The sequence below is a fragment of the Megascapheus bottae genome, chromosome 27 (genome assembly GCF_031878675.1).
Source record: "Megascapheus bottae isolate mThoBot1 chromosome 27, mThoBot2.hap1, whole genome shotgun sequence".
In the NCBI taxonomy this organism is placed as follows: Eukaryota; Metazoa; Chordata; class Mammalia; order Rodentia; family Geomyidae; genus Megascapheus; species Megascapheus bottae.
This window is the reverse complement of record NC_143535.1, coordinates 3,752,953-3,777,593: the sequence shown is the minus strand read 5'-3', so window position 1 is coordinate 3,777,593 and position 24,641 is coordinate 3,752,953. Positions and strand designations below refer to the sequence as shown.

At 51.0% G+C, this 24,641-nt stretch overlaps 1 protein-coding gene across 3 annotated transcripts in view; it reads left to right on the top strand.

Annotated features, from left to right (window-relative positions):
• The window catches only part of Grik4 (glutamate ionotropic receptor kainate type subunit 4), a 289,257-nt gene that overhangs the window by 252,011 nt on the left and 12,605 nt on the right, over nt 1–24,641 (top strand). For all 3 annotated transcript variants that reach the window (XM_090319318.1, XM_090319317.1, XM_090319316.1), the window contains 5 exons: nt 5,393–5,506; nt 14,624–14,733; nt 16,986–17,159; nt 18,914–19,079; nt 20,497–20,722. In XM_090319318.1, coding sequence (XP_090175444.1) covers nt 5,393–5,506; nt 14,624–14,733; nt 16,986–17,159; nt 18,914–19,079; nt 20,497–20,722 — 790 coding nt within the window. The remainder of the gene's footprint in view (nt 1–5,392; nt 5,507–14,623; nt 14,734–16,985; nt 17,160–18,913; nt 19,080–20,496; nt 20,723–24,641) is intronic.

Below are 24,641 nucleotides of genomic sequence, written 5' to 3'. Positions count from 1 at the left end.
GAAGTGAGTGTTGCCAGGAGAATGTTCACGAGCGTTGTCTGTTGGGCACTGTTATGTCGCCAGCCCTGCGTTGGATGGTGATAGGTGTGGTCTCAGCAGTGGACTTCCCAGATGACCATTATTATCCCGTGTTGTAATGAGAGAGGTAGGTGTAGAGGTGACGGACTTAGCAAATGTCACAGACAGAGCACAGTGATGAGTGGGCAGGGAGAGAGGGCTGTGCCCTTGACCTTGACCTTGGCCTTATTCAGGAGGCAGGGATGCAAGCCAGGGCCTGTAAGGCCATGTCAAAGGCCACTCTGCCATTGCAGCCTGGTGGGCACAGCTGGCCTAGGTGGAGTTAGCGGGCTGGCAGCTGGGAAGGGTAGTTGTGTATACAGGAGGACCGCGGAGAGGGTGACCCTTTCCTGCTGCTCTTCACTCTGGTTTGTTCTAGGATATAACCTCACAAGATGATCTGCCTCACTTTGAACTCTCTCTCTGGCTCCGTTGCTTGTTGGCTGTGCAGCAAGCGTTAGCTCTGTTGTGTGGTTTTCTCCCATCTGGTCCCTGAAAGACTTCAGAGCTTTCTGGTTGTTCTTCAGGGCAGTGTGCCCTCTCATCTCTGCTGCCCCTCCAGCCTCATTACCTGGCCCGCTGCCTGAGCTGTGTGTGAGCAGCCATTTTGAGCTCCTTCCAGCCCTTGGAAGGTACCGAGCTCCCTCCTGCCGCCGGTCTTTTCACCGAGAATTCTCATCCATGCTTTCTCCTGCTAACTCCTGCTCAGGTAACTGAGTCTCATCTTGGGAAGGACCCCCTGCCACCCCTCCCCCCTCCCACCCCCCGCCCCGCCCTGATGGTTCATCTCTGCTCTAACTTTCTTCCAACAACAAACACAGGCTGTGTATTTTGACAGCCTGGTGGCTGGACTTGGGGGCCCTGCCTGTGTTTGTGCCCCCTGGAGCTGCAGTCAGTAAGCGATGCCATGTGACAGAGAGCACCAAAGAGAAGGGCCAGGAGGCTCTGCAGAAATCAGACACCTGCCTTGAGAGCCAGCCACAGCCCTGTGCCCATTGGGGTCCTCCAATGGCTCCATGCTCCCGTGCCACCCTTGGCGCAAATCCTGCTGTGCGCCTTGACCTAGGAAAAGCCAGGCCACCCGGGCATCCCTGAGCAATCCCCGCAGCCCGGCCTGGCACTGCCTGGCGCTCTGTAAGCTCCTTCAATACACAGGCTCTCCGGAGACAATTACCTCGAATGAAGGCTTCCAGGGATGTGCAATACAACCTTATTCTATGTCGCGTTTTCTCATTCTGACTGGAGCCTCCCAGAGCTTTCCAGAGTTAAGTAACACAATTACAGAGTTAAATAAATGGCAGCAAAAAGAAGAAGAAAAAGAAAAAAAAGGAGGGGGAGGTGCTCTGGGCTCAAGCATCAGTGAAACCAGGCAGGTGGAAGCAGGGCTGGCAAGAGACAAGAGTGCCACCCCGTGGAGGGGTGGCCGGCGGCGGCGGGGGGTGGAGGGTGAGGCAGGAGTGTTGTTATGAACAAGAGACAATGTGAGATGCCGGGAAGAAAGAAAATGGAAGCTGGTGAGACAGTGTGAGCAATTGGAGGTTGAGTCCCAGGGGCAAAGGGGGCAGGGAGGGGATGAGCCCCCTCTCCAGGGAGAAGGAGCTAGGGGGGCAGGGAAAGGGTGAGCCTCTCTCCCAGAGTCTCTGCAAAGGTAGAGACTGGGGTGGGGCAGGGGAGGGGTTCCAGCATGAGGCCTCTCTTGTGGGTCTGGGGAGGCCCCTCCCCCTTGTCCCCCTGCTATGAGTCTCTAGAGACAGCCGCCAGTCACACAAGAAAGCAGTGACTCTGACTGTCCCACCCTGTTAGGCAGAGTGGAGGCTCAGAGAGCTCATATACCCCAGGACCTGCCTCCCACTCAACATGGGCCAGGCGTCGCCTCTGGAGGCCTGCATGGGCGCCATCGTCGATGTTCACGCCTCATCGTGGCCACCGTCACCCCAAGAACGGTGTTGACCCAGGCTGTGCTCCACCCCCTTGCTGCCATGAGAGGGGGGGCTACTGTTGAGCACCCCGAGCTGAGGGAAGGGAAATGACTTGGCCCCTGCTCCCCCAGCCACTGACCCCAGAGTCCAGACGGGCCATTTCCACCGAACGCTGTCTGCCATGGCGTGTTAGGTACCGCCGGGCACTGCAGCCTCCATAGGCCTCAGCCCTCTCCACCCCGCTCACACGTCATAGGCTGGCCGGCCCTGCCCCCATCTTACAGCCATAAGATAAGTCCTGAGAAAGCAGGCCTGTTTGCCCGTGGATGCAGGACTGGCAAAAGAAAGGGACGGCGTACTGCTTCTCCCACCTTGCAGTGGCATGGCTGGACAGGAGCTGGCAGGTCTTTAGCTGGAAGCCATCTTTGCAAACTCTGATTGAACTCCTTCATGATAACAACTCTGGGGGCCATTCCAGAGAGAGGACCAGCACCCAAGCTGGCTTAGGACGGAGCCAGGGTAGCAGCCAGGTTTTATGATGTCCTGACCTCCATACCTTACCCCGGCCACCCTGCCAGTGGGCCAAGGGGCAGAAGGCGCTGGATGGGTTTCCATGGCAGCAGCCAATCCTGGCATTCCTTTGCCCAGCCCTATGGCCTGTTGCTTCCCCTCTGAAGGCATCTGTACGGCATAATGTCTTTAACTAAGGTAAAAGAAAATGAGTGCACATGTTCTGGAATAGTCTGATCCTGGGTGATTGTTACAGACACCCCAGGGTGCACTGAAACCAAGGGAGATAATTACTCTTCTCTGCTGAGTCAATTAAATGTAAAAATAAAAAAAAAACGACAACAACGTAAACTTCCCGCTGCGGTTTCTCATTCCTGTACCTCTGCTCCCAGTGTCCCCTAGACTGGGAACAAAGGGTGGAGAAAGACCTGTGGATGCAGACTTAGTCAGGTGAACCCCCCCCCTCCCAGGACAGACACAGAATCTCATGTCACAGAGAATGGAGGTGTGTGCCCCTATGAGCTCAGGGTCTATGCTGGCCCAGAACCTCAAGGTATGACACTCGTGTCTGGGAAAGACCCCCAGTCATGGGATCATAGAATCTGGCCCATTTCTAGCGCTAGTGTTCTCTCTCTCCCTCTCTCTCTCTCTCTCTCTCTCTCTCTCTCTCTCTCTCTCTCTCTCTCTCTCTCTCTCTCTCTCTCTCTCTCTCTCCCTCTCTCCCCATATGGACATATGGAATTGTTTTGGCACGCACACTCTCATTGTTGGCCAACTTCTATAAACTCATGAAATGATCTCCAAATTCCAATCTGAAGCTTGCCCTTTGTGGAGGAAGGCTGAGTGTGGAGGAAGAAATTTGAGGACAGTGTTTACTTGCCTAATTGATTTGGATCTTTAAAAAAAAAAATCACAGAGAAGGGAGCAGATGCTATGTGTAGCATTTGTTAATGCTGTTTTATGTTTTGATGTTCTTAACCTTCCCTTCAGTTTTTGTAACTCTTTAGGTTTGGCTTTTGTGCTGGTTTTTGTTTTTGAAATACCGGGGTACAGACTCAAGGTCCATGCTTGTTAGGCCAGCACCGTACCACCTGATTCCACGTACTCTTCCTCCCTCCCTCCCTCCCTCCCTCCCTTCCTCCCTCCCTCCTTCCTGCCCTCTCTCTCCCTCCTTCCCTCCCTCCCTCCCTTCCTGCCTCCCTCCTTCCTGCCCTCTCTCCCCCCTTCCCTTCCTCCCTCCCTCCCTCCCTCCCCTCCTCCCTCCCTCCTTCCTGCCCTCTCTCTCCCTCCCTCCCTCCCTCCCTCCCTTCCTTCCTCCCTCCATCCTGCCCTCTCTCTCCCTCCTTCCCTCCCTCCCTCCCTCCCTTCCTCCCTCCCTCCTTCCTGCCCTCTCTCCCCCTTCCCTTCCTCCCTCCCTCCCTCCCTCCCCTCCTCCCTCCCTCCTTCCTGCCCTCTCTCTCCTTCCCTCCCTCCCTCCCCTCCTCCCTCCCCTCCTCCCTCCCTCCTCCCTGCCCTCTCTCTCCCTCCCTCCCTCCCTCCCTCCCCTCCTCCCTCCCTCTATCCTGCCCTCTCTCTCCCTCCTTCCCTCCCTCCCTCCTTCCCTTCCTCCCTCCCTTCCTTCCTCTCTGTCATTTTTTTTTTGCTTTGTGGTTTTTTTTGGATAGAGGTCTCAGCTCTCTGCCCTCCTCCCTGCAGCCATGGGTGCTGGGGGCACCCATGATCCTCTGCATCTCCTCCCCATGGGTCCCAGGCCGGCTGACCCAGCCTGTGTCATGCCTGGCCTCAGAGCCTGGCACCACCCTGGCGGATAGGGCTCTGTTCACCAGTGTTGCTTCTTACTTCTCACTTGGACTCACCAAGTCAGTGCCAGCATCGCTGGGAAGCCGAGGGTCTAAGAGAAACCCTCTAGGGAGCTCCCCACCAAGGAAGGGGCCAACGAGTTCTGCCCCATCTCTACTTGAGATGTTCAACGAGCCCCTCGTGGTTTCTCTTCTTCACAGAACTCACTTCTTTCCAGGGTGGCTTTACTTCACAAGGCTCTTTGTGTGCTTACCTGTGTTGGATCACGTGACTGGTTAGGGGCCAGGGCATGAGTTGAACATGGAGGACTGGAGTTGCGCTGTAGTGGATGTGGAGACGTGCCTGTCGATTTCACCCTTCCCGCCCGGGACTCTTACCCTCTGGGAGTGACTGAGGACAAGCATGTCTGCTCTTGCTTTTTTCGACATGGTTTTTCAGGCCAGAATCCCATCAGAAGCGGGCACTTGGGGTGCAAGGGGGAGGCCGGGGAGCCCTTCAGAGCAAAGCCTGATTGTTCTGCAGACTGCAGAACGATACGATTCCTCCCTGTCTCCCACCTTTTCTACTGGGAAGTGGCCGGGATCCCAGCCCCACTCTGGCACGGATGAGGGCCTCCTCACCTGGTCTTGCACTCCAGTCCTTCGTCTCCATCTCCCTCTAGGAAATAGCTGTGGTGGCCATTTCTGGGGCCCCAGCATGTTACCCCAGCACAGCGCCTCGCCACCCAGGCTCCCAGCAAAGTCAGCCCAAGGAAGCCAACAATTAAGTTGTAGACAGTCCTCAACCTGGAGAAACCAGGGGGTTCTATATGCTAGCCCCCCACCCCGGCGCTGCCCCAGGATATCTGAGTCTGCGTGTCAGCACTCTGGTCCCTCTCGCCTCCATCACCCATGTACTGAGATCCCTCTCATCATGGTGAGCCTCAGTATAGCGGGGACAGCATCTTGTCCTTCTGGAGTGACCGCCCAGGTCTGAGCTCTGCTGGTCTCTCAGAGCCGGATGGGCTGGCTAGGGTCCCCTCTCCTCAGCAGGTGCATCCCAGGTCACCAGAGGCTGTGCCCTGGCTTCACAGGCCGCCCCGCTGATGGGTTCTCTGTTCCTTGCAGAAGGCAGACCTGGCGGTGGCTGGCCTGACCATCACTGCCGAACGGGAGAAGGTGATCGATTTCTCCAAACCCTTCATGACCCTGGGGATCAGCATTCTGTACCGTGTTCACATGGTAAGAGACTGATTTTTATAAGCAGTTAGGTTATTAAAGTTATTTGCATGCAAACACTGAGCTTTATGATAATAATGAATGATTCACGGAAATATTTAGGTTTCAAGACTTCCATGCAAATGTGTCGGCTGTTTTTTTTTTTTCCCCTTCCCATCAGCCGTGGGAACTTGCAAAGAGGAGGGCTGGAAAAAGCCGCACTAGTGAGCTTTCCAGTACACGTTGCTCCTTCGTCTGCACAGAAATAGGCAAGCCAGATGGGTTCATGCTCGGCTGCACATGTGGCAGTGACTGGCCTCGCTGGTCACTTGGTTTGCTGCTGGAGACAAAGTCCCCACAAGTCTTCCCCAGGATTTCTCTGGGGCCCAGCCCGCCTCACTCCACTCCACCTCGTATCTGATGAGGGGTCAGATAGTTCTCGATTGTTTGTTCTGAGCCACACAGAGCAGGGCTAGTGAATTCTGGTTATACCTAGCCTGTTGCATTCCCTCGTTAATTGTTTTTTAAAGGAAAAGCTATACCTAGCTAGATTGATGAGAGTGACTGTCACATGAATCTGTGAGAACATGCCCACAGGCAGCCGAGGGGTTTCCTGAGGGGTGGCTGGGTTTCCTGGCTTGGGGCTGAACAGGAAAGATCATCCTGCCCGGCTCTCATCCACCCAGGGCCAGAAAAGGAAACCAGAGGCCTGCTTGTAGCTAACTCGGGGCAGGGCCTGGAGTCCAGCCTCCTTGCTCTGGAACAGTGATCTGAGTCCTGGGTACTTCCTAGGCAGTGCTCCACCTCTCTCCACTGACCGTGCTTGAGGGCATTCCAAGGACAAGGCACACACACACACACACACACACACACACACACACACACACACACACAGAGGCAGGCTGTGGCCTAGATGTCTTGATGAGCTGACAGACCTGCCAGCAACCCCGGGCCTAGATGCAGCTGGCAGTTGTTCGTCTACCCACAGACAACACCTGCTCTTGGGCTTCTTGGTATCTGGGACACCTCTTCCCTGCGTAGCATCTCTGGCCACAGCCACACCCCCGGTCTCCCTGCCGTGCGCACAAACCTACGCCCATCTCCACTCCCTTACATTCATTCAGGATGGCAGCTGGCTTGTCTAGGCTAAGTCAACCACTAGTCAGGTTGCTAGGTCTTTTGGAAATTGGTTAGAGCCCACCATGAATTGACTTCAAGGAACAGAGATTGCCTTCAAGAATGCGAGTGGCCTTCTCCAGGAAGGTGAAGACTCTAAGAGACAACACTCGGGTTTCCTCAAAGAGGTATTCTTGCCATGGCTGGAAGAGTCCTCCTGAATTTATAGCCTGCTGACATTTTGGGCTTACCAGATCCCATAATCATGTTAGCCAATTCCTAGGTAGGTGGGTAGGTAGGTGGGTAGGTGAGTAGGTGGGTAGGTGGGTGGGTAGGTGGGTAGGTGAGTAGGTGGATAGGTGAGTATATGGGTAGGTGGGTAGGTAGGTGGGTGGGTAGGTGAGTAGGTGGGTAGGTGGGTGGGGAAGTGGGGAGGTAGGTGGGTAGGTGGGTAGATAAGTAGGTGGGTAGATGGGTAGGTAAGTGAGTAGGTGGGTAGGTGGGTGGGTGAGTAGGTGGGTAGGTAGGTGGGTAGCTGGGTAGCTGGGTAGCTGGGTGGGGTAGGTGGGTAGGTAGGTGGGTAAGTGGGTAGGTGAGTACATGGGTGGGTAGGTGGGTAGGTAGGTAGGTGGGTGGGGAGGTAGGTGGGTAAGTGGGGAGGTAGGTGAGTAGATGGGCAGGTGGGTAGGTAAGTAGGTGGGTAGATGGGTAGGTAGGTGGGTAGGTGGGTGGGTAGGTGGGTGGGTGGGTAGGTGGGTGGGTGAATGGATAGATAGACAGATCAATAGGTATAGTGATGGATAAAGTGGATAGAAGGATAGATAGATGGTAGTGATAGAGTAATAGATGTACTGTGACAAACAGATACATAGATGTATAGATAGATGATGATGATGACGACGATGATGATGATGATGGATGTAAATAGCTATAGATAGATTTCTTTCCCATTTGGTTCTATTTCTTAAGACAACTCTGACTGGATTGTGTGCCCCACCCCCAGTTTCGTCAAGACGCCTTCCTTCCCCTGGGCTCCCCTTTGAGGCCCCAATATGCCACAGAGGTGCTCAGATCTGATTTATAATAGAGCCAAACGGAGTGAAAAATGAATGCTGGCATGAGCAGTTTACGCTGAGCACGACTGACAGTTTATGCATTTATTCAACAAATATTTATTGAGTGCATTCTGTGTGTGAGGCACTACACTTCGAAAGTATTCAAAAGTCAGCTCACGAGACAACAAACCAGAATTGACTAATGTGGAGGAGACCAGGTAAAAATGAGTCGGAAATGAGCCCCACTGTCTCTGATGTAAAAACACCTTAACGGAATTGCTAGTGCTCAGGTTTAGATGGGCAGAGATTGCCAGAGTCTAAATGTAAAGTGACTTGGAGGAGCTAATATCTTAGGGCCCAGTTATGACATTAAATGAAGTGTCTGGTGTGTCACGAGTTTTTTTCTACTCATTGGCTATCTTTCAGCCAAAGTATGGTTACTGTGATGTCATTTATACCTTATAATGACCTAGTTTTATTTCAGATCACCTGATAGATGAGTACCTGGTACCAAAAATGAGCATCTGGTGACAATCAAATCCATGTACAAGAGAAGTAGTTTGTTAACACATGGTGCAAATGCCTATTTAGGAGTTACTTGATCATTTATTTATATTTGTGGTGGTACAGGAAATGACTTCAAGGTCTCTCTCAGTGTGTTTCTGAAAACTGAAGATGGCCAGAAATAACTAGAGAATTTTTCACAATCTAAGATTATCTGTGCCTTTTCATGAACATGGGTTATCAAGAGTGGAATATGAACTAGTTTCCTTCTTCCTTACATCTGGAGATATTCTGTTTCTGCTCAGGGAGTGTCTAGGACCAAAACAAGAAGAACCTTTTGCTCTGTTTAACACTTATTCCCTATACTTGGCACTGGCTGGCCAAGGAGCCCGGCCTTGGCATACACTACCAGGGGTCTGTGCACTTTATAAATGAAGCAGGGCCAGGGAAGAAGAAGGGTAGGAAAGGAAGGAATGGATGAGACAGAAAGGGAAAGAGAAAGGGAGAAAAGAAAGAGGAGGAAGAGAAGCAAGGTGAGCAAGAGTCATAAAGGATTCTGTGGGCAGTGGGCCCCATCTCTTCTAGCTAAGTGGCACTAAGCCCTAGGAGCCTCGGTTTCTGTAAGCAAGCCCTGCAGGGTCAGTATTGTAGGAATAGATTGCCATTTCCCCCTCTGTCATTCACCCCCACTGATCTTGAGAAGCAAAAGAGATGGCAAACATGTTTCAGGTAGACCAGACGCCTCTTCTGCTCAGGTGAGGCCACAACTCTCTCCTTCCAATACCTCTCATCCCACCTACGGCATAGCATCCACTGAGAACACATTGAGATCCCTGGCTGGGACCAGGCTTGCTTCTCAGCCTGTGTAAATAGCCCAGCCTTCCGAGTCCAGAACATCTTGTGATGTTTCCTGGAAGGACGAGAGCCAAGTGATAGGACCTCTGAAGTTCAAGACTCTTGATTTCCCTGGCAAATTAACTGATTTCTTCTTTACTGGGAAGTTTGGCGTTTAGTACAGCTGTATATCACCCAGAGCGTTTTGCTTTCGAGGGTTTTATGGTATTGATGCAGACTGTGAGGCTCTCAAATATGTGTGAGTAGAAGAGAGAGCAGAGCAGAGAAAAACAAAACATTTATGTTTGACGTTAGAGTATATCATGTTGTTTTCTGTCCTTTTTACCCCCCCTGCCACAGCCATTTGCCTGATGATGTTTTTCTCAGGCTAATAACAAAGTAAGTTTGTATTCCCATAGCACACTCAGACTGGTATAGCGAGTGCTGAGCCACAAGCTGACCTGGGATTCAACACTTGACCCAGAGATTCCCCCCACGTGAATAAATGTCATGTGAATAATAGAGTGCCAACTTCTTTAGAGAGGCTGGTAGACATGGAAGGTATTGTCTGTTGGCTGATAGCTGGTGATTTACAAAGCACTTCCACTCACAGGCTCTGGTTGAGTCCAGCTATGGCTGGGGCAGACTGGACGATGCTCTTTGTGCAGGACAGAGCCCAGTCAGTGCCGTGGGGAGAGGGCAGGCAAAAACCTTGGTGCTGTGGTGTTGATGCCAGGTTGGTTTTCTGTCTCCAAGTCTCAAACACATCCAACTGCCTGTCTCCATAGGAGGACGCCTGTATTTTTCCACTGTCTAGATGATCTTTTGGGATCCTTTACTATCTGAGATTACTGTCTCTAGCTCCACTAGGGAATCAGACCATCTGAGACTCCCTAGAAAATAGAAACAAAACCATTGTTGACCAACTGTCCTGCTCTGCCCTTCATGCAGAACACGTCCTGCTGTTTTTTTGTTTTTTGTTTTCTTTTTTTTTTTTAACTCAGCTAGAGTCTTTATTCAAGAAAAGCGAATGAAAAAAATGAGGCAGTGATTAAAAAGTGAGCAAGAAGTAAATGCCAACAGTAAATTAATTAATGCATGGCACTGGCTAGATTTATTACCTGTGGTTTTTTTCCCTCTTTAGAAAGTCTGTTTCATTTCAGAAAGACTGTCTAGGAAAATGGAGAATATTGCTAAGTAAACCAGTGAATCATTTCTAATACTGCTTAATACTCTGTTATAAAGAAATAGAAAAGGAGTAGAATTCTATTCCTTAAAGTTAAGTAACATGATAGCCCATCTAATGCAGATATGGGTCCCTGTATATATAATTGTTCTAAAATTGATTATTTCTTGAGACCTTCTCCTGAGAAGCTTGAGGTTAAGATTAGCATTATTTTAGTAATTCTTGAGTTCACCTCTCAGGGGATTGAGCAGCAGGGGGTATGTTTTATAGAAGAAAATGGCATCCAGAGAGGCTGAATGGCTTGCCCAGGACTATTCAGCAAGGCAAGAGAAAAACTTTGGTTTCCTCCCATGCGGTTTTCAACCCGCAAAGTGAAAAAGCGAATGCTAGCATATGGGTTATATAGGCCACAGACCATCTGGGTGTTTTATGTGGAGAGGCGCTAATTGCTTGCTTCTGATGATTTCCTCTTGGAGTCAGAGGTGGGATGCATGACAAGTCAACATATGCAAAACTACTTGGGGGAGGCTGCTGTAGTTGTGCCAGTGGAATAAGAAATGCTCACATCCATCTCTTCTCCCAAGAGTCACAGAAAGAGACTGTGTCCTTATAGCATCCTGCAGCATTCTTTTGATTCCTGAATTATAACCCTTAGAAACTCCAGGAGTTATGTATGGAAAGTGACTCTAGCCAGATGACATTCCCCATCAACCCCGCCATAGTACATGTTACCACAGGACAAAAAAAATGGTACTTCAAAAGGAAGTTCTCTCCGTGTCACAAGCCATCTCCTCCCCTCTTCATGGGGCAGAAAAGAAGCATGCACACAGAGATGTAGCTCTACGTTAACATATTTAAAACAACCCTGTGGGGGTTTTGTTATTACCTACATGTTACAGGAACAGAGACAGAGACACGGGGATTAAACAACAGCCTAGCATCACACAACTTATAACCTGTCACAGCCAAGACTTACCCAGAACAGTGTGCACTGTGTTTTAACATACCTCTTGTCCTCCTTGATCTGGCTCCAGTGTCCCATGCCTCTGACTTGACTGGGAGAAAGCAATCCCATTCCTATTCTAAGACAAGAGAAGCTCTGTGCATGTCAGAGGGGTTCAGTGCCACATCATGGCTCTGAGGAAAGTCACAGACCTGTCAGTCAAAGGACCCCCCTCAGCACACCACCACAGTTAATCAGTTGGTGGCCAATCTGTGGCTCCTCTGGTCACAGAGCCTCAAGGGTGCTAGTCCTGGTGCAGTCAGACAGAAGTAAGATCCCAGATCCCAGGGCACCAGTTCTAATTCTTCTGCCATCTAATTTTCAGTTCTACCAGCAGCACTTGCCCTCTCCCTGACATTGGGGCATGGATTGAAGGCTATCTCTCCACAGAGACATATATAAAACACCAATTATCTACTTCCAAAGTGGCCATGTTTTACCAGAAGGAACAGACCTAGCTTGCAGTCAGCAGTTATATTGATTGTATAAATCAATACAGGTGCCCATAAATACCAGAGTCAAAAGGAATGACGATGAAGATAAATAATCCATAACACTTAACGAGGTCATTCAGGGGTAGGAAGAACCAAGTAGGCGAGGATTCCAGTGGCGCTGGGGAGAAGGCCTGGGATTGATGAGGGACTTCCTAAGCCCATGTTGCAGCGATTGAAGAGGAGAGGAAGACTTGGGACAGATGGTATTTGAGTGGAGGAGAACTAGAGAAACTGAAGCCATCACCAGTGATTTGAGTGAGGCATTTCCCCTCCCTGGGTCTCAGTTATTCCATCTGTCAGCAAGGTCTGGAAATGAAGAGCATATAGTGGAGGAAAGCATTCCCATCGTGCATCTTCTGGGGGTTCCGGGAAAGCTATCACTGGGAAGAAATGCCTATGGCAGGTGACACCTGATTTTCTCAAATGCCAGTAACCCAGGCATCCTCTGGGTAGGAAGCAAGGTAAAACATCCACCTAGGGAAAATAGTAAAGAATCACGCCTGTAGAGAATCACTCAAGGAACACACTTCTCCCCTGCCTCATCTCAGCCTGAACCATGGCCACACAAGGCCGAGATCCAAAGCTCAAGTGACTTCCCAGCCCTTCTTCCTCTGGCGAGGGTCAGCCAATCAGATGTTGCCTCAGCAATATGATTGATAGGTCTCTAACGGAGCTGTGTTTCTGTCTTGGTCCTTGTTTTATAACCTGGGTCTCCCCGATGGTTTTGTGTGTGTGTGTGTGTGTGTGTGTGGTGTGTATGTGTGTTTCCCACGGCTATGCATCATCCCTTATCAAATATGGCAGCTTTAAATAGTGCTGTCATTTTCCTCAACTTCGCTCATTGTGATATAATCAGGTATAAATTTCTGACACTGAACATCTAATGGGGTTTCAGATTCAGAAAGCAACAATAAAAGATATTGTTTTCTTCTGGCTCTCTCACAGTTCAAACAGAGAGAAAAATAATCCCGAGTGATAGGACGCAGAGAATTCAGGGACATTTGCCCAGAGAAAGTCTGGGGGTCCAGGGAGACCCCTGGAGTGGACTAAGCTAGCGCTTTATACTGCAGTAGGTCTGTAAGCAGGATTGTCTCCTTTGTCCCACTTCCAGGCACTAGTTCTTGGTATAGTGCAGAAGATATGATGAGCCTAAGATCAGTCCTGGGTTAACCACACCAAGGCCTATGATTCTGCTGCTCTCGAGTCCTTTGTTTCCTGTGAGAAATTTTACATAATGGGACCACACAGGCCCAAAAGTCTGTTCCCTTCCTTTGATTACTTCGTCTCTCAAACGCCTGCATTCTCACAAGATTCTGTGCAGGTCAGCGCGCACGCACCATGGGGAAGATGTTGCAAGTGGTTTCGTTGGACTAGTCCCTAGCTTGAGTCACGCTGGGAAAGAAAACCTGCCTCGGAGTGATCACCTGTGGAGAGGTGGCTGTGCATTGCTGAAAGGCCACAGGGCCCCTCTCAGCTGCCCTCCTGGCAGGGGTGAGCTGATGCCACCCTCTGCCTCTCCTGAGCTGGGGTCTGGAGCGGGAAAGCAAATCTGTTTCCCGGGTAGGAGAGGAGTGGGCTCTTTGAGAAGGAATGGAAAGCCATCCAGGAGAGCAGGGGAACGAGCCTGGACTGAGGCAGTGGGAGTGTCAGAGGGCCCTGCAGAACTGTGCCTCTCCACCCACCGTGTTGATACTTGTAGCCTCCTACGAAGACTGCGAGCTCAGAGAGCGGCATGAGTCTAGCATGACATTGGTATAGGTGGTTTTTATTGCATGAAATATCTAGGATGCTGCTAGATTGTGCCCGTGACTGATAGAATCTTGAGCGTGAAGGCTTACCTGTTCACAGAATGCCTGAGGTTAACCCTGACTTCTAGTCTCGGGTTCCAGAGACCATCATGTGGTAGTATTTTCCACTCTGAATGGTCTTTGGGCAGCATCTGGCCTAGTGGTTTCATGATCATGGAAAAGGCGAACCCAGGAATAACCCACACTGGGAAGAGCATGCGCCGTCTATAGCCGCAACCACTCCACTGTGCTGCTGACCGATCACCTGGGTCATTTAAAAAGGTCGACGCGTAATGCTTTCCTGTGCAATCTCCTGATTGTTTAATACTGACATCTGCTACAAAACCAAACGTTGCAGAACAGATGCAGTAAGCCTGTGGGTTCTGTGAGATCTCATCCAACTCCAGTTGAGGCTAGATAGGAGCAGGGACTTACCCAAGACCATACAGCTAAAGATGGAGCCAATGACTCGCCTGCCCTTCTCATTCCACTTTGCTCTTCTGTAAAAGATGGTGGGCACTCAGCACCTGGTTCCATCCCCTGCTGCCTCACGTCTCTGGGCGCCGAGCACACCACATTCTCAGATGGCACGCGGTGCCTGGCACAGTCCTAAGTCTCCTACTTAACCACTGTGTGACGTCTTGGCCACTTTAGGCTTTGTTTTCTTTGCCACGGGTATAATGACTATAAGAGAAGGTGCCTTCCCAGGCCATTTCCACGGAGAAGGCCTCCCTGTGTGTGAGGTGACCTCACAAGCCCAAGTCCCAAGATGCCTGTGGCATTAGCACTCTGGGGAGAAAGACGAGACACAGGTGTCAGAGGAATGCTGCGGTCAGGTCCCCAGTAGCTAGAAGATGCTCTGAGCCCATCCGTGCTGCCCCAAGGGTCTGGATGGGACAGCAGGGGCACACAGGGCTGCTCCACTTTCCTCAGAAGTGCTCCGCCCCCGTCTGTGAGCTCAGAGCTGGGGGCCGTGGTTTGGAGTGGCCCCCACCAGATCTTCATCCCAGTCACCCAGATCCCTCAAAAATGCCAGCTAGAGCCAAACCCATACTCTCCACACTCCCTGCCCTGCCCCATCCTGCCCTGCCCTGCCCTGCCCTGCCCGAGGCCGTTTTGACTGACCGTGTATAGTGAATCTTGTTTTCATTTCCATTTCCAGGGTCGCAGACCTGGGTATTTCTCCTTCCTGGACCCCTTTTCTCCAGGCGTCTGGCTCTTCATGCTTCTAGCCTATCTGGCTGTCAGCTGTGTCCTCTTCCTGGTAGCTAGGTACTCTCTGCCCCTTGCCTGTCCTCACACCGCCACCTGGTGTCCACATCTGGGAACTGCATGGGGCAGGGGTGAGAGGAGGAGAGGGCAGTTGAAGAGACCTTGGTGCCAAATGGGAAGGATGCGAGAGGGACTCAGGGCCTGAAACGCTGTCTGCCCAGCTGTCCACCTAACGCTGCCCATCCATCTGGCTGCATGGACCATCCCTCACGTGCGTGACCCAGACAGAAACACTTGTCTCAATTTGCTTCTGTACCCCTGCCTCTTGCCCCTTGCTGGTCTCCATCATTGGCCATTCCCACCTCGCTGCCATTTGTGTAGGAGCCTTGGGAAAAAGGGGAGTGAGTGAAGTGGCAGGAAGATCACTCTGATTAAGCACTGTGCATTTGGCTGCCCTGGCATCTGTCCTTGCCAGGACCTGCCACAAAATGCTGAATGACAAGAAACAGAGCCCGCAAATGCAGAGGGGTAGGAAGCGGCAGTGACCCTGGCCGGGGAGAATGTTATTCTGCGAAGCCAGGATCTGCCCCCAGAAAACACAGCTGTCCTGCTTGACTAAGTCAGTGGAGGGAGCAGGTGGCGAGGGCACAGGAGGGAGCCGTGCTGTGAGCAGGGTTGAGTTGAGATAAATGGCCATCACAGGCCCTCTCCCCAGAGGCCAGGGCCTGACCCAAGCCCTGTGGGAGACACCCAGGAGCCTCCTAAACCTGTGGCCTCCCGTGGTGTCTATGGCTGACTGTCTCCGAGCCTGTTATAGACCTCAGGGCCGTGGGGTTTCACTCCTCCCCAGGAGTGGGGACAGCCCTGGTGGCTTCCAGACTCCCCTCTCAAGTCCCTTGCCTTACTGCAGTGGACCACTGTGAAGTGAGAACAGAAAACAGCCCTGGCAGAGCTTCTAGAAGTCTGGTGGAGACTGGGTGGCAGGTGATTTTGCATTTGTTCCCTATTCTCCTCATTACACTAGCAGGGCATGGGGGCGGGGTGGGGGTAGATAACATTATCTCTGTGGGTAGTGTGTTCTTTTCATGGATCTGGCAGGCACACGCTCCCTCCCCTTAACAGAGACAGCAGCATGTCCAGAGCCCCGATGGATGTCAGTGTAGCTAACCCTGCTGCGAGCCCCTCTCTTGGCCCAAGATACCTCTTCCAATAGGGATCAAGGTCAAAATCCAAAATAATCATCTACAGCTCAACGAGGAATGGTCTTCAGTCACCCACTGGTCGTTTTTCTCCGGCTCTGCCTAGGCGGCTGAGGTGTCACCTACCCTCTGGGGCCTGTAGGCATCGCCACTGTCAACGATCTGTTGTCAGTGACAGCTGGCGAGGTGTGGGAGCTCGCGGGCTGTCTGACACTTCCGCTCTCCACTTCGCAGCGCTGTCTGCCGCTGCTTTCAGGAAGCTGTCTGCATGAGCCTGCTCCACTGCTCTGAAATCCGCTCCAGCCCCTGGACATGGTTCTCCATTCACCTCCAGAGCCAGGAAAGGGTCTCAGGGCTTGATTTACACACACACACACACACTCTCTGTCTCTCTCTCTCTCTCTCTCTCTCTCTCTCTCTCTCTCTCTCTCTCTCTCTCTCTCTCTCACACACACACACACACACACACACACACACACACCATATTGAACCCAGGAAGTTCTGTTCTAAAGTGAAGGGATGAGAAGGCTCCTGGAAGCTCCCAGAGGTTTCAGAGATGGCCAGAGCCCCAAGGCACCCACACCTCTTCCTCTGGACCCATTCCACTTTGATCGAGTACACATTTTTAAAGGGAAACAAGTATTAAACAGCAGGTCTCCAGCAGCCATTCCCAAGCTAGCTGAGGAAGTCCCACAGGGGAGCTGTCATGAAGTCAGGGCTCTCAGAGTGGACAGGGAGGCAGTGTCACCCCCCTGTCCCCGGAGAATGTGTGGCTTGGGGGCAGGGTCTGCCAATCGGCATGCAAAGGAGCCTTCTTGGTAATTCTGATGAAAGCTGAGGATTGAGAACTGCGGAATGAGGACACGGCTTTCCCGGCCACTTCCTAGGCTCTGCTTCTTGTCAGGGGGCGCCAATGATTTGATCCTTGAGGCCCACATCAGAATTCACCGGGGAAGAAAGTGCTTCTGGGTAAAGAGAAACGCCACCAACTTCGTTCAGCAGCCCTCCTCTCCTTCTCTTTTTGCTTGGGACAAAGGCAAGCCCCAGACGCAAGGCCCGAGGCACAGGGCGAGGCGGGGAAGGAGAGCCGCCTCCTCTGCTTTTCTCCCGCAGGTTGACCCCCTATGAGTGGTACAGCCCACACCCGTGTGCGCAGGGCCGATGCAACCTCCTGGTGAACCAGTACTCCCTGGGAAACAGCCTGTGGTTTCCCGTGGGCGGCTTCATGCAGCAGGGCTCCACCATCGCCCCCCGGGCCTTGTCCACCCGCTGTGTGAGCGGGGTCTGGTAAGGCTGGAAGGGGAGGGTGGTGGGACCTGGCCCCCTGGGGATCCGTGGGGGATATTGAACCAGCCCACGGTGGCTGCTGGTTGAGGGGAACTTAGCAGCTCTGTGGGTGAACCCCCTTTGCCTGGGGAGTCTGGGTGCAAAGCAGAGCCAGTGCAAAGAGGCAGCCCTGGCAGCTCAGCGCCAAGTAAAGGCTACTTCCCATCCTGGAAACAGCTGGCAGGCGTATGCCAGTTGATGCAAATGTGTGTCTGCAGGGAAGTCCCTGGAGAAGGAGCCTGACACTTGAGTCCTGGCCTCCTGGCTCACTGTTCAGTCACCTCCACAGGTGTGGGAAAAACTTTCACCCACTCAGAGATGGGCAGATGATTCCATGAGCAGGAAAGCTGTTTGGAAACTTGAAAGTGGTGTACTAATTTCATTTCCTAATGGAAGCACGTGGAGGGGAAGATCTTTCTAAAGCCCCGAGAGGCAGGTTTGCAAAGTAAGAGCTTTGGATCATCAATTACAAATCAAACTGTAGGTTTGGACACCCAGGTGTAGCTTGGCCCTCTTGCTTCCTCCTCAGTTGGTTGAAGCTAAAGGAAAAGGAAAAATGGTGCCTCCACCTTGAGGTTAGGGTTGATCCGTACACAGCCCACAACTCTGAAGAGAAGACGAGCAAACACAGTCCTCATGGATAGACAGAAACACTACGCAGGTGGACTGTGACCTGCTGTTGCTTTGCCTCTGTGAAGGCAGCCAGCAGGAGTCCCTGGGGATATAGAAAAATGGGACTTCCTGCTCTGAAAATTCACCCGGAGGTGCTGGACAGGCAAGATCTGTCTACACCACGGACAATGCCTCGTGAATCCAGACCCTCAGAATCAGAGTTTGTAATTCTTCATCATTTGTGCATAGATTTGCCTTCTTATATATGAGCAAATTGAGATGTATATCCATACTGCTGGCCCAGTGGGAAAAGTTTACTTAACCCACCAACATGAAATTAAAAAAAAAACAAAACACAAAACCCTGTGAAGGGCTTTTGCCTGTATGCTTCCTGCATTGCAGAATTATTCTGATTTTCAGTGAGTTGTAGCAACTTAATATCAAGTCAGGAGCCACATTGGCCATTGTAAGAATATTTTCAAATTCCAACCTTTTAGCGGTTCAGAGACACTTTTAAACAGTCTGTCTTCATTAAAGGCTTTGTGCCATTAAGATTTGTAGAACTGGCTCAGCAATACAAATTCACCAGTGTGTTTCTGGACAAATCACTGCACTTCTTTAAGCCGTTTCCTCAGCTGTCAAATCAGGATAGGAGATTGGCCTCCCTGAGAGATAGGGATCACCCGAGGTTCGTACATGGCCGCATGCATCTGAATGTTGGCTTGAGCACAAGGAGGCAAGGCCCAGCTCCAAACAGAACCCTCTGGCTAGTACCCTCAGCTCATTCACCAGCTCATTTTCCAGTCCCCCAAAATGTGTTATGTGCATGCACTACACATCTGTGAAATAACAGCCAGTGAAGGCTTCTTTCGGAAATCCAGAGGGGGAACCAACTGTCTTCTTTTGGGGCAACCCTCACAAACTCCATTCATTTCCCTTGATATCCCATACCCCGCCTCCTTCCTCTCTTCCTGCTAATGCTGAGAGCTCCCTCCAGAAAGCTCCCTCCAGTTTCTCCTGGGTGGCGGCAGCGGGACTGGATTTGGGGGCTGGGACCCTGGGGAGTGCCCGGCGGTGATGGCTTCCCGGTCTTCCCTGCCTAGGTGGGCCTTCACCCTCATCATCATCTCCTCCTACACGGCCAACCTGGCGGCCTTCCTGACCGTGCAGCGGATGGATGTACCCATTGAGTCCGTGGACGACCTGGCCGACCAGACGGCCATTGAGTACGGCACGATTCACGGAGGCTCCAGCATGACTTTCTTCCAGGTAAACCCAGGTGGCTGCTCACCCCACGGGGCAGGGCGGGCCAGAGTCCAGACAGGAACATCTGCCCTCCTCTCGTTCTCTCCTTTGAACATCTAGTTTAGAGACACGAGCGAGGCTGTGGTTTTCTCCTGCTCTGTGAACTATCCCCCAGTGTCAGGTCCCCGTCATCCTGTCCCAAAGTGTACATGGACAGTTGCTGGTTCTCGAGGTGACTTCAGGTTTTGCATGGTGGAACTCTCCTTTTTTTTTTTTGCCAGTCCTGGGCTTGAGCTCAGGGCCTGAGCACTGTCCTTGGATTTTTCTCAAGGCTAGAGCTCTACCACTTGAGCCTCAGCACCACTTCTGGCTTTTTCTATGTATGGGGTACCGAGGAATTGAATCCAGGTCTTCATGCGTGCTAGGCAAACACTCTACCACTAGGCAACACTTCTGGCCCAGAACTCTTCTTTTTAATTGCAATAACTGCATGTTTATCTTATGTGCATTCCTTATGAACCAAACCTTTGGTTTTATGTCCAGTACTTCACAGGAAGTGGCTACCAGGTGCCACTTATATTTCGAAAAGTGAGTTCAATTTTATAGATAGTACATAGATAACATGGGGTACAAAAAATACATGAGGTTAAAGAAATGGTAGATAACAGGACCCAGTATCCTCCATTTCAGGCTGGTAGATCTAAGATAGCAACCCCTTTGACTTTCTGGGGATTTCCTTGCAAAGCTCAGGAGAAGGCCCTGCCACAACAGAGAATCCTCTGTCAGACATGCTGATTGATCACCGAGGCTGACAGAATCAGGCCACACAGAACTGTCGTTTTCATATGCTCCAAGATTTCTAGGGAAGCAGATTTCCCTTGGGGCTCTTCGGTGTCGAACCAACCTAATATCCAGGAATCTGATTTCCACATGAAGCAAGCCCAAGACCTTCAGTTTTCTGTTTTCCATACAAGTCTCAGTACAGCTGAGTATGGAGACCAAGGAAGGTTTCGTACAAACGTGGAGTCTGGATGGACTCCCTTGTTACTGATAAAGCTGAAACCAGCAATCAATATGTGACTAACGTATTGGTTTAAAGTGAATAGAAGAGACCCAGACTGCTTCCTCAGGTGACATGGCTGTGTAAATCCTGGATGAGCCTGAGCTCTCTGCCCCACATTGAGTTGACCCTGGAAGACCCAACAGTAGGCAAAAGCCACAGGACTATCTCCTGTGGCTTTCTGGTCTCCTGTAGGAAACGCAAGTCTCTCCTCCACCAGGAACCAGTGGCAGGAAATACCTTGGGAGATGACACGAGTTAGAAGTCCTTGACTATGAGAGGGGATGGAGAGGCAGAAGGGCCAGCACCCTGAGGCGTTGATTCCATCCCTCTTGAAGCCAGTGTTTCCTCTCCCAGCCGGGCTTCCCTTTCTTCCCCCAGAATTCCCGCTACCAGACCTATCAACGCATGTGGAATTACATGTACTCCAAGCAGCCGAGCGTGTTTGTAAAGAGCACGGAGGAGGGGATTGCCCGGGTGCTGAATTCCAACTACGCCTTCCTGCTGGAGTCCACCATGAACGAATACCACCGGCAGCGGAACTGCAACCTCACGCAGATCGGGGACCTGCTGGACACGAAGGGCTACGGGATCGGCATGCCCGTGGGTACGCAGGGCAGGGGCAGCCTCCGGGTCCAGGCAGGCCTGGGGGACCGAAAACCGCGGGACACAGGGGCCAGTGCAACAACCCCTGTGCCTACAAACCAGTGTAGCACTGACTTTAGGCGGGCACACTTAAACCCAGGTACTTCCACTAATAGTGACCAGCTTCAGCCTGTGAGTATCAAGAGTTAGTGGACTGGCTAGTTCACTGACTCCTATTCTAGTCTGTGTGTGTGTGTGTGTGTGTGTGTGTGTGTGTGTGTGTTTACCAGTACTGGCGCTTGAAACTCAGGGCTTAGTGCACTGTCCTTTAGCTTTTTTCTCTCAAGGCTGGTACACCTCTGTTTTTGGCTTTTTAGAGGTCATTTGGAAATAAGAGTCTCCCAGACTTTCCTATAAGGTCTAGCCTCTTGAGTAGCTGGGATTACAAGCATAAGGCACAGGCGCTTGGTTCAATTCTCATTTTTAAAGTGCACATGGACACTCTTGACGGATCCTTCAAGCCTTTGGTTCCTTCTGTCTCTTTCTTCTCCAGTCCCTTGGCCATTGTTCTGTTGATTGACATCTTTACCAGCGGTGAGCAGAAGGAAGAGATAGCTGTTGTTGAACGAACTGTTGTGACTGGTAGTTAGCGTGTGCAGTGGAAAGTTTGCTGCCATGGTCGCAGGAGATGGCACTCATGTTGTGTGTGGGTTTCACTGCCCTGTCTACATCAGTCAGCACGGGTCACTGAGAATGGCTGGAAACTGGTGGAGGGCCTGCTGATTGGGCAGCTCCTCGTCTGTTACAGAAGGGCACCGAGGTGTGGCTTTCCAGAAGGTTCTCCACCTGTGCTTTCTGACAGATATCTACACCTCAGGCCGTCCCACTGGTGACACAGCCTCCACCAGAAGACGAGGGGGACGGGATTCATTGCTGCTGAGATTGCGGTGGGACCCAGCTGACACCACCAGTGGCTCACGCCCATCATTATAAGTATTTGGGAGACCAAGATGGGGATGATTGTACTAGGCCCTGAGTTCCATCCACCCATTCTACGGGGGGGGGGGGGAGGGAAAGGGAGAGGGAGGGAGAAACAGACATGAGAGACACACAGAGAGACGGGAATTTAATGGAGCTTTCTGCATGTGAGGACACAAGGAGCCATGGAACTGCACTGAGCCTTGATCCAGACTTTCCCAGATTCCAATGCATTTCTGCTTACAAAGTATTCAGCCAGAAGTGTTTTGTTATAGCATCGGGACAGGCTATACTTTACTAAGATCTCTCTGGAATCAGAAAGGCTGGAATCTTCAGCAACAGGCAAATAATTGGTAACCAAAATAGACCATCACATCAAAAAAAAAAAAAAAGGAAAATGGCAGGATTCGAGGATTCGTTTATACCTGCAGAGTGGAGCAAACATAGCCATAGAGTCAGATGGACCTGGTACTAGCAATGCATGCTGGTTACTGTTCTGGGTGCCTCCCTAGGTTGTTTGACCTGAAGTCCCATAACTGGCCTCCCCATAATCTCCTCTAATATTGAAGAGCTGATTTGTTAAAAGCAAGCCCATGGACATCTAGGCAATACTAGGAGCCAGCCTCGAACTCTGGATTCTGACATTAGCAATTCTGCAAACCAGAGATCTTGTTGAGCCCCCTTGTAAACCTCCATATCCTCTGTCTATTGTCATAGTTCATCAATGTCGGTTACAGATTATGGGCCTCAGATTATGGGCTCCTTGGTTCTCATTGGCTGACATTTTCTTTAAACATGGTGGAGTGAACCATGAAATGAACTTAGGGTGTACCTTGGTGCTAGTCCAGTGATTAAATAAATTTAACCTAAATGTCAAGTGCTTCAAGTTTCATGAGGAACTTGACTATCTTTCTGTGTGTGTGTGTGTGTGTGTGTGTGTGTGTGTGTGTGTGTACAGTATGTGTATATATATGTATATATATATATTAGACCAGTTCTATAAACTCTCTATATGTGTGTATTAGATCAATTCTACAAACATCCATTCATAACTAAGGAAAAACAGAGGGAACTACATCCGGCATGATATTGTTGTATGTGTATTATCTCATTGGTGACGCCTCCCCTCTGTAGATGGCAGATTTGGTAGGTGCTGGTTCAAGATTGTCATATAATAGATAGAGAAGCTGGCTTGCTTCTGGGATGCCTGTCTCCAAATTCAGTTTTGCCCAGTTTCAAATGGGGCCTACAGCTAGCCGGGACAGAGCAGGTAGGAAAACATGCTCTGAGCTGCCCCAGGCTTCGTGAGAGGCTGGGAAGTGTATCATGCTGAGGAGACAGAGTTCAGGTGCTCTGAGGTTGTGCCTGTGTCTGTATCATTCCTAAGTAAGAGGGAAGGACATAAATATAGAATGGTTGAACACAGGAAAATGAAGAGAAATTGAATAAGGGAAAGATGGAAATTGTATCAGGTGGTTTAGGAGCTTAGAAAGCTGCCGTGGTGTGGGCAGCGCCGTTGATGTGCTGTGAGATTGAATTGGAAGTGCCCTGAAACTGCCTGAAATGCCTTGCTGAGCCAGGCTCTCCTCTCTAAATCTGCATTGTTCTTTAGGCTAACACCTAACCACATCTGTGAGGCAATTTGCTCATAAATCCATTCATTCACCGCAGGTGTGGGGGGGGTTCCTGCTCCACTTGAGCCTGTCTGTGTGCACGCACGTCCGTGCTGAAGGCCTGGAGTGTGTGTGTGTGTGTGTGTGTGTGTGTGTGTGTGTGTGTGTGTGTGTGTGTGTGTGTGTGTGTAGGTAGACTCTGCATTCTGTAGCCGTGGAGGGAGGAATTGCAGGGTCGAAGGCCCTGCCCCAAACCTACTGGAAAAGAACAGAATGCAGTTCAACAGAATCCCTCAGATGATCCCATTCCAATTTGAGAAGCGCTTGGAATAACACTTGGTTAGTTCCAAGCCTCTGCCTGACTCCTCCACTAGCCCCTTTTACTCTGAGGCTTCTTCACACTCCAGACCTCATGGAGCATGGGCAAGCAAACCAACAGGCAGCTGAGTTGATTCCAGTCTCTTGGCAGCCGTTTCTCAGCCATCGCAGACCTCATGATGCTGCGGGGCGTGGAGCTTTCCCCGGCTTCATTTAAGCCTGTTTTTGTGATTAAGCCTTAATTCCAGAACCAAATCCCCTTGACAGCACTTCATCAGAGAAATTAAAAAAGAATCACGTTGGATAGAGAGAAGCCTTCCTTTAGGAAAGGGAGGGCAAGCAGGGGTCCGGGTGACCGGCAGGGCAGAGGGCTCAGCTTAACTCAGCTATGAGGACAGGATGTCGTCAAGTTGCGGTGCTGTGCTTTCAGCCTGGAGCCTGGCACTTGCTAGGCGGGCACTCTAGCACTTGAGCTGCATCCCCAACCTCTTGAATTGTTTTAGTTTTTTGGTTCTGGGCAGTCTGGAGTTTGAACCCAGGGTGGCTTCATACTTCTTGGGCTAGCTTCATACCCATGAGCCTCAGCTTTAGCCCTGGTTTTTTTTGCTGGCTAGTTTTGGTTTTCTTGCTTTGTTCCTCGGTACCTGAGCTGTCCACCTATTACCTTCCCACTGCATTTGGGGCCACAAGCTGGAACCACTATGCCCAGCTTCCCTCTGTAGAAGCAGAGTCTGAAAGGCTTTTCTGCCCCAGCTGGCCTCTAACACATCCTCTCATTTTCAGCCTCCAAAGTAGCTAACATGACACGTGAACCACCAGTACCTGGGGAGGGCTTCTTTAGTTCTTCTTTGGGTAGGGTCTCATACTTTTCCTTTTGCCTGGAGCCAGCTTCACATTTTAATCCTCCTGCACGGCATGCCTGGCCATGAGAAGAGACCCCTATTCTCTCTTGTTCTGGGTAAACGATTGTCTGGTGTAAGGTGGGGACCGCCACAAGTGTCTGACAAAGACAGTTGGCTGAGTGGTGCATGT